This window comes from Pristiophorus japonicus, chromosome 17 (genome assembly GCF_044704955.1).
Source record: "Pristiophorus japonicus isolate sPriJap1 chromosome 17, sPriJap1.hap1, whole genome shotgun sequence".
Taxonomy (NCBI): Eukaryota; Metazoa; Chordata; class Chondrichthyes; family Pristiophoridae; genus Pristiophorus; species Pristiophorus japonicus.
In genome coordinates, this window is record NC_091993.1 from 14504282 (window position 1) to 14514389 (window position 10108).

The following is a 10108-nucleotide window of genomic DNA, read 5'->3' on the forward strand; positions in this document are numbered from 1 at the left end:
TGGATGGGAAGGTTTTGGTGGGGGCGAGGGGGGCTGCAGCAGCGGCGGCGGCGGCTGGGGCCAAAGACAAGCCAAGTGTGGAGCCGACACACACAAGGAGGACATGGCTGGAGAGACGGCGAGGGACAGGAGCGGGCTGGCACCGCGGCTGCTGGTTCACTGATCCACAACAAGCGGTGGGAGGGAGGGAGGGAGGGGGGGGGGAAAAAATCATAGAATCATAGCAACAACAAAAAAAAAAATTCTTAAAGCAAAGCAAGGGAGAAAGAAGAAGAAGAAGCAGGAAAAAAAAGTCCGGGGAGGGGGTAACAATAGATGAAATTGGCAGAAATAAATGAATGAATGAATGAATGAAATGCAAAGTGCAACTGACTATCCTGCTGTGGAAATCTCCCGGGGACACGCCAGATAGATGTTTGGACTAAAGGCCTGCGAGAAGCATGAACGCTCAGCTGTCGATGGAGAATCTGGGCGATCTGCACGGGGTGGCTCATGATCCAGTGCAGCCCGGCGACCTGATGAGCAGCCCGAGTGTTCACAGCCGCCCGCTCGGCCACCGCAACCTGCCGGTGCACGCTCGCTCCATGGTGTCCAGCATGGCTTCGATCCTGGAGGTGCCGGGCGACTACCACCGGCCCCCCGAGCACGCCTTGGCCGCCCCGCTGCACCCCACCATGACCATGGCTTGCGAGACCCCGCCGGGGATGAGCATGAGCAGCACCTACACCACCCTGACCCCGTTGCAGCCGCTGCCGCCCATCTCCACCGTGTCGGACAAGTTCTCGCACCACCACCATCACCACCACCACCACCACCAGCGCCTGACGGGCAACGTGAGCGGCAGCTTCACCCTGATGCGAGACGACCGGGGTCTGTCCTCCATGAACAATCTCTACAGCCACTACCACAAGGATATGTCGGGCATGGCTCAGAGCCTGTCGCCCCTGTCCGGCTCCTCGCTGCCCAACGGCCTGGGCAGCCTGCACAACTCGCAGAACGGCCTGCCACCTTACGGCCACGCCGGACCCATGCCCGGCGACAAGCTGCTGACCCCCAACGGATTCGAGGGCCACCCGGGCATGCTGAGCCGGGGGGAGCAGCACCTGAGCCGCGGGCTGACCCCTCCGGCGGTGGGCATGGTGCCCATCAACGGGCTGCACCATCACCACCCGCCGCACGTCCACCCGCACTCCCAGGGCCACGGCCAGGTGCTGGCCTCGGTCCGGGGCGAGCAGCAGCCTCCTTCCTCCAACGGCTCGCAGGCCAGCAACGGCGGCGGGGGCCAGCTGGAGGAAATCAACACCAAAGAGATCGCCCAGAGGATCACCACCGAGCTCAAGCGCTACAGCATCCCGCAAGCCATCTTCGCGCAGCGGGTGCTGTGCCGCTCGCAGGGGACCCTGTCCGACCTGCTGAGGAACCCCAAACCCTGGAGTAAACTCAAGTCGGGCCGGGAGACCTTCAGGCGCATGTGGAAGTGGCTGCAAGAGCCGGAGTTCCAACGGATGTCGGCTCTGAGGTTGGCAGGTAAGGAGCGGTGCTCTCTCTCTCTCTCTGAATGGGTCTTGTACTTGCTGCAATGGTCACACAATGGCCGTGTCAGTAGATAGATTCACAGGGGCGACTCTGATACAAAAGGACAGAAGCCCCCATTCTGTGAAAAGGTTGTGTATAGTTGGGCTCTTTTAAGCCCAGTTCGAATATCTGGATCCTAAGCCACAATCGAACGCAGCCCTCAACCCCCAAACTTGTCTGATCAGTTCTGTTACAATAGCCAATGCATTTATTGTCACCGCGATAGCGGCGGTGCAGCCCTATCGCTCTGTCCACTTCCAGTCCCATTGCACCTGTGCCTTGTGTCTAATTGTTCAGGGGGAACACTGCAGCCCCGGCTTGCTGGTCTATCTGCACTGGCGCGGATCTGTCTGCAGCAGAATGGAAACTAATCTCACAGAAATGTCACTTCTGTTTTGTGACTCGGTTGCATTCAGAACCAGATGGAGAGTCCAAACGCCTCTGACAATCGACCGCTCCCCCTTGGAGAGGGTCGTGTTAAATCGGTAACGCAACCTCGCCAGGATGGACCGGAATCCAACAGTGTTTTAAAACCCATGAAATTAAATGATTAGCCATTGCTTTCACCGACTCGTTTGACTCTAGTTTGCAGGAAGCCAGGCAGAGTATTACTTGGTGTCATTTCCAGCCCGACAGATTTATTAAGAATTGAATCTGTAGCCAGTGATTTCTTTAAAAAAAATAAGGCGTCTTGTTACTTTTGGTAACTTTTGGATTGTGCTGTGCCGAGTGAGGGCAGGCTGGGTTTGTTCTGTCGGTGTGGCCCTGCGTGAGGCTTTGTTAATTAACTGATAGGTCTCCATTAATTTTTCCCAAGAGAATGAAAGACAGTCAATCCCAGCCAGAGTCAGGAGCAGTGATCCGTTTCACACAAGGCTCTGACGTGCACTTGTGGGCAATTTTAATTCAGACTTCAAGTGCACAAAGGAAGACTGGGATTTTTTTCTGAATTTGCTCGCCGTATGTGTGTCATTTTTGTAAAGAAGTACACTTTTATATATGTATATATATAAAACGGGAAAGCAATTCATATGCAGAATTTCTCCGGCTGTAAAACGTAATGGAAGCCTGGTTTAGGGTTTAAAACGTATTACAGTGCGTTAGCACTCTAAGGCTCATTTCAGAATTGATTAAAGTGTTACAGCAAAGGTTGTAGTCTCGTCTGAAAATCTACTTTATTTTGAAAATAATACACTAACCTCGTTAAAATTCAATGATTTACTGACAAATATTGAGCAGTACTTAGAAGGTTGCTTCTATCCACGGAAAGCACCGTTTGAATATTAAGTCATAGCTTACACAAGATAGCAAAAGACAAATGCAAACCGTATACATATATATTTGTAAAAACTGACCTATTTTGAGCTCTTCATGTCCTATAATTAAAATCCAGATTCAATCGCTCTGAGAGCATGCGTACGGTTGAGTAAATAGCTGGCCAAGAAATCTCCATCGAACGATTGATAACGTTCGCTTTGTTCGATTTTTAGACGCTGCCTTGAGTGTATTTTTACGACAATTTTGTCGACCTCAGTCTACATTTATTTGCATGGATCGATACTGGAAACAACCACTTGAATTAGAATATGTTGTCGAGTCTTATGGGTGTTATCTGTAGGTAAACGCTGCCAAGGCGGGCTGGCTGATGCTGGAACAGGTCACGTCTACATTTCAATAGAAAATGCCCACACACTGCTTTGGATTGCTAATCACCTCTTTAACCACAGAGCCTTTCTGTTTACCTTATTAATATGCATTTATTTCAGTTCGCCATGGCCTTTACAGGAGATTGGAATGTTAGTTGCGATATCTCAAACGTTACACTTCTTGTTGTGTGTCCATTAAGTAATAAAGGTTTACGTATAGTCGTTTTGTTTATAGCCTCTAAACACAACAATCTGATGGAAAGCTATCTAATCGTGTCCTAACCTGTGATATATTATTTAGTCATTTCATTTATTATTTATTCTTTTACACTGAGAAACACGGGTCCTCTTTTAAACAGAAATTGAAAGAAACGACCCATGCGAAATAAATATATATATATATATATAATGTGTATAAACGTGTTTCTGCAGAAATAATTTTAACAAATTAGACACCAAAATGTATTACCAGATAAACAATTCCCATAAAATCCCACACAGAAACAATTAATTATGTCAGATACTGGAGGTAAACAAACTGTTCATTAACTTGGATGCCTTCGCTATGTTTTGATGGTTGGCGGAATTAACACGCCGAATCTTGAGAAGCTTACTGTGTGTGGGAGTGATTATTTCACTGCTGTTAATCTCGGTTGGTTTTCCTTTTCCTTCCAGTCTGTATCTGAACAGCAGCCGGTTCCATTGCTTTGTATAAGGGTTTTTTTTTAAAGCGTCCTTCTGTGAAGAGGCAGAAACAATTTTATGGGCTAAGTGAAATGTGTTATTCATACAGCTCTCTCCCTGCTTTGTCCAGCCAGCCTCCTGTGTTTGCCTCTTCCAGCGGCTCCCTGGGGGATTTCCAGTACCGAGATTACATTGAATCTCCCGCAAACAGTCTAAAAATTGGTAGTTACATGTAAGGAATATTGAGGTCTTGACACTTCCTGTACTGTCTTCAAATGTAAGCAGTGGACACTAATTGCAAGTCTGACCTCTCTAGCCTCCATTTTGTTCCTTCTTCTTCATATTTCAAATCCAGAATTATCCCGTTTTTATACACATTTACTTTGAAAAATCTAAGTGCACGATTTTTAATTACATTTTTAATTGGTTTCTTAGATTTAAAAAAAGGCGGCTGACAGATTTTGTTGGTACTTGGCTTTACATTTACACAGACCAACTATATGGCACAATACAAATCTTAAACTGACGTAATGAAACATGTTCAAATCATAATTTTCAAACAATGGAAGGTGATTTTAGTCACAATGGGAAAAATTATTTACTGTAAACAAACAGCCTCTTTTGGGGACAGCAAGTGATAGGTTTCAGGGCGATTGGCAAAACAACTTAAATGGCCCAGTCAGCGGAGAATTGACACATGTTGGCTGTAGTTATTGGCAGGCACTGGGACAAGAACATACTCAACTCCACAAAATGCAGCGCGCTCTGGTCAACAAAAAATATCTTTCCTCACAGTATCAAAATGTAGCGTATCTCTGCTTCATAACATGCGTGGTAATTCGACATGCAAAAATCTCTTCAGAACTTCAGTTCCGTAAAAATATAAAATTAGCTCATTCATCTTGTGGTGGAGTATTTGCAATTTTTAAAAAAATCAAGAACATAAAACAAAAGGCGCTGACGTAATGAATTCACTTTGATTTCAAGGCGTTCGAAATTGTTGGGGGGGGGGAGGTGGTGGGGGAATCCTGGATTGCGCGCAGGTAATTATTGACAATATTTGCAAATGAGTTAATTTGATTCAAATGAATAGCGTGTAACAACGCCCACTGGTAGTTAGGGCGCAGGCGAACTAGAGGTCATTTAAACTTTTCTTTCCACATGTCTGTGTTGGTTGTGTTGCGCCCTGATATAATTGGAGATCTGCAGATTGAGGAAATGTACATAAAACAGATATACAGGACTCTGCAGAAGCCAGCTTAGGTATCAACCACTTACCTGCATTTAATTAGCTGGCCTACGTATGGAGATAGTATTTTGTGAATATATTAGCATGTCAGTTTCGACCCATTTAACCGTGACATGCGCAAACAAATGTCACGGGTTTAAGGGAATTTAGTTGCGACTGAATTTGTAAATATTTCTTATTTACGAAAAGAGACAACCATTACAAGTGATTGTTGATATTCGCCATTTCTTATTACTGCTGCTAAGTTGTTGATTCCAAACAGTGATTTGCAAACACAAAAAATAAGTGAAAGTGCAGACGTGACTGGCGTAAATTTCAGCTGCAACCAGTCCAACCACATTTTTATTGTGGTATTTATAAGGTGTGTTCTTGCAGCACCTAAAACGCCGAGTCTATACAGATCAACGAAGAATGTGCTTCAAGACTGTAAAAATAACGGTCTAAGTTTAGAGAATTGTTCTCTCATTTACACAGCAATCAACACCAGGCACTGCAAACTAGCAAGTGTACATCAATGGTGTAAGACATTCATGAATTTGTATTTACTTCTGGGGTCCAATCAGACATAGTAAAACATAGGTGACAGAAGAGAACGACACCAGCTGTATTGTTTATTGTTAAATTTAAGTTGTGAAAACAGACATTTTACAAAGTTGTGAATAATTTCCTTGCTCTATGTATTTTAGGTCGCGTTGCTTAGAAACCTGAAATGTTTAATTATTCCAGCTGTCTCCTTCCTCTAACAAGATCTTGATATGTTGCAGGAATTATAGGACATATTTCTCAGAAAGGTCCCTTGTGATTAATTACTTTAATTAAAATTCTGACCCAGCAATTCACCTGTCTGTAAGTGTACAGGCGTGTTTTTGTGCCCAACCACTCCAGCAACTCCCTAAAAGGACGGCGGGCTTCTTTGTGTGATTGGAACAACTTCATTTCGATGGAAGCTTTTGGGATTCTCATGAACTGATAGTTTTAGTTACATTTGAAAACATTGGCTCTCACTGTTTGCAACGTTGCACACTATTTGCTTGTTTGCTTTGTAATGATAAGGGCTGCGATACCAGTCCTAGAATATTTTAGGCTAAATAGTTGGACTCTGGGAAAGTTCTACACCTGTGACATTTCCTGATTTTGCTTGTCAGTGTCCTTGTAACCTCATTGATTTATAACTCCCTAATACCCAACCACATTTGTTTTCGGTTAATGTTTGCCTAAACTGAAGGCATTTACAAGCATTTAAACGATGTTACTGATATTCTGGCAGGTAATGCAATCTCTTTAAAGACAATAACAATTTTTATATATAGCATAGTTTTCGAAATATTGAACCATCAGTCTTGTGTTCAGAATACTCGAGTCCACTTAATTAACAAATATTAGATGAAGTATGTCTTTGCATAGTACACATGCAGACTTTTAGCAGTTGTTTACGGGATGCAATGATTTTTACAACCAAAACACACTTGTCAACCCGCTGATTTTAGAATAGAATTACAAGCGGCTGTTAGTTCATTCTCTGGCCATTTGTGCAACAGTCTCGTTTCGATTAGGTTTCAGTAAATAATTAAAAGCACTATTGATAGCCTTTTTGCACTTACGAAGATGACGACGATTGTAATTAATAGGTAAATGATGAAGTTTAAAGTGTTATCTGCCTATATCTAATTTGAGTGAAGTGATTGATTTAGGTCAAATGACGTGGAAGCAATTAAAGGGAGGCAAAGGAGGGCGCCCTGTGGCTGCTGCTAAATTGGCACAGCTTGCACTTACAGCTTTTTAGCGGGAGCTTTTAAAAAAAATGTGTACAATTATTATTTCAGACACTTTGCCACTTCGCGTTGATTGTTGTGGCCAAAGATACTCAAAAGAAATGTTCATCACAAATACGTTTATTTTCAAATTAGAAAAAAAGTATAGTAGTACTTTCGATGGGATCCTCCTTCGCTGCCAGATTGGGACGGGATAGCTTACAGGGAGTAATAGATTTTGTTCGATTTTGAGTGGCATTTAACGTAATTAAACACTTGTTTCCTCGATAAAAAGCGACGTGTTGTCAAACCTAATTATTAAAACTTTCGAGTGGTAAATAATAAAAACTTTCCACCTATATCCAGTTTTAGTGTTTCCCAATAGAACAGATTTCAAATATAAATAAGCGATAGGGCGCTTTTCCACCTTTAGCCAAATATATGTAAAGATGATTTTTCATAGTTCTGTTCGATCAGTCCTCCGCCACAATGAAAACGTGGCCTTAATATGGCGTGGCTACATGCTTGGTATGTAGCTGAAACTAATTCAAATAATCAAAGACCAAATGAGTTACTGTTCAGTGTTTGCTGTTCACAATTGACTGGTTCCAAAGGACCAGGGCGCCATCTACTGGTTCAGTCTGCGGCTTCAGTTCCCGACGTCATGGACTGAATAAATATTTAGGGATATAAACACTTACGTTTACAACAGTGAGCAGTGAGGTGCAGCCCACGTAATTTAATACAACGGGTAAACGCTGGACGTTGGCTAGAAGCAGCAGTCTCGCGGAATAGGGCGCCGTTCTATTGTTATGAATTCCTCAATGATTTAATAACGATTGTGTCCAAGTTACAGAGGCAAATTGCAACTTTTGTAAAGATTTCCAACCAACGCTATTTTGAAAACAGACAATATGCTGGCATTAGAGATTAATTGGGTTATTATTTTAATCATAATGGATATTATGCTCTCATCGAGTGCTTAATTTTACAAGCTATTGATTTCGAAAGGATTGAAGTGGGACAGTGGCGCAAACGCCGCTCACACAGCAGTCAGCGCCTGTGTCGGTTCTGCTGTTTACACTGGGGTCCCAGTCCCGCATCGCTGGTGAAATGAACCGCGGAGATGGCATTCAGCACCACGGACAGCTCAGTCCGCAGTGTCGTCCTTTCTCAGTTTGGTCTCCCAAAACAGTTTTTAAAAGTTCACATCCTTTTAAAAGCAGCAACCTTAAATGAAGTCATTTTGATCGGTATTCCCCTCTCCCCCTTCGTTGTTTCCCTGATAAATGGCATTTGGCAGATTTCTCTTTATCTTGGGCTGCAGGTTAGGTGCCTCTCTGCGTAGAATGAATCCCTCGCCTCTCTGACCTCTGCTGAAGCATCTTTCATTGGACAGCCACAGCTTGATTTTACATTGTTGTCATTGACAACTGAACGCTTTGTATTAATAATGTGCATTTTTTTTAAATATCCAAAACGTAAAGCAGTTTCTTCTCGATTGTGGTGGTTACAAGCAAGGTACAAAGGTCGAATTCTAAGCCATGTTGCATCAATTTCAAAAGACCTCTATTGTGTCATTGAGCGAATTTGCCTCTTGTGCGATTTGAAAGTTAAAAATATTTGGGTTTATGGATTTAAGATGAAGGTATATTGGTACAAGACTGTTTAATCTATCGACAGATACTATAAAGCACAATTTCACTTAGGTCAGTGTTTGATAATGTTCTTTTTAAGACGTCGATCTCAATTTATAGATAACAATTGTGTTTATCAAGTCAATCTATAATTTGTCTTTAATATGTAGTTTCTTTTCAAAGTAGTCATTAGATTTTAATTACAGCAATAGATTTGAATTCAGTTAGAACTGCGCCATCTATCGATGCACCCGTGCTCTGCAGTAGAACAGCATTCTGCTATTATTGGGAATCGAATGGAAACATTCATTCCTTCCCTTTATCAGCGACGAAGCTTTTTTACAATAGGATTATTTCCCCCGACAAAAAATAATCAAAAAGCTAGCCACCCTTAAAACAAATTCTGGTATCAGTATTCGGACATAAATGTATCAGATTGGGAGACAAGATGATACTAAGTACAGCGTATCCAAAACCTGGTAACTTTATTCCAGAGAGTTGGGCGAATTGCTGAATAGGAAGAGAACTGAAGATATGGACTTGCACTTGGAGTCAGATGGTATTGGAAAAGGCAGCACAGAAAACAACCCCAGAGTTTACAATCAGAATGAGTTGGATGGCCCTAACGGCCGTTCCATAATCCTAAATCTTTGCTTCTCGTCTGTTGTAACATCCTTGTTTATAAGAGAAACTATGCTGGAAGTACTTTGATCTTGCCACTTGTATAAATCTTTACATATATTTAAATTTTGCTCCAGTGATCTCTTTCACTGACGACTCCCGTTCAGTCAATATCCCCACTCACATACAACTGGTTACATTTAAATTGTTGTCAGTAATCGACCCGAAATTGACAAATAGCTCCTTGTGGAAGAAATCTCGAATCATTAAATGACTAATTGGGATCTTATTTGAAAACTAAGAGAGGTTGGTCTGAATAATGCAACTCGATATTGTTCAGATCATTACATCTGTTCCGTACTATGAAACTGTCTGATATTTTCTTCGGCGTTGTAAGTGGCTTATCGATTCATGTTCCTCCCTTTGCTTTACAGCGTGTAAACGGAAAGAGCAGGAGCACGGGAAGGAGAGGGGCGCGACGCCCAAAAAGCCTCGGCTGGTCTTCACAGACGTTCAGCGCAGAACTCTACACGCAATATTCAAGGAAAACAAGCGTCCCTCCAAAGAATTGCAAATAACCATTTCCCAGCAGCTGGGCTTGGAGCTAAGCACCGTCAGCAATTTCTTTATGAACGCACGCCGGCGGAGTTTGGATAAGTGGCTGGATGACGGCAGCTCCAACTCATCTTCCTCAGCAAGCACTTGTACCAAAGCATGAAGGGGAGCCCCGGACTAAACCTCGGTGGAATAGCTTTAAAAAAAAGAAGTGACCAGGACCTCCCGATAGCAGGTTTAATTATTGAACTCAAAAGACAATATAATATTTATATGTCCAACGAAACCAAAGACTTAATTGACCTGCATTAGGACTCTGTTCTACAACACTTTATTATGACTTTTGCAAAAAAAACAAGAAGGAAGCCGTTGGTCGTACACTTTCATCAC

The 10108-nt window shown here is 42.9% G+C and overlaps 1 protein-coding gene across 1 annotated transcript; it reads left to right on the forward strand.

The window, feature by feature from the left end:
* The first annotated feature begins 440 nt into the window (after nucleotides 1-440).
* Nucleotides 441-9881, forward strand: onecut1 (one cut homeobox 1). Its single transcript, XM_070859318.1, has 2 exons — nucleotides 441-1527; nucleotides 9598-9881. Exons 1-2 carry the CDS (start codon nucleotides 441-443, stop codon nucleotides 9879-9881), a joined length of 1371 nt encoding a protein of 456 aa, XP_070715419.1.
* Nucleotides 9882-10108: the final 227 nt, after the last annotated feature.

Bases quoted from the DNA above. Each gene is read 5' to 3' on its own strand.
- onecut1 (XM_070859318.1), top strand. From the start codon at position 441: ATGAACGCTCAGCTGTCGATGGAGAATCTGGGCGATCTGCACGGGGTG. The intron at 1,528-9,597 runs GTAAGGAGCGGT...TTTGCTTTACAG, and splicing joins GTCGGCTCTGAGGTTGGCAG to CGTGTAAACGGAAAGAGCAG.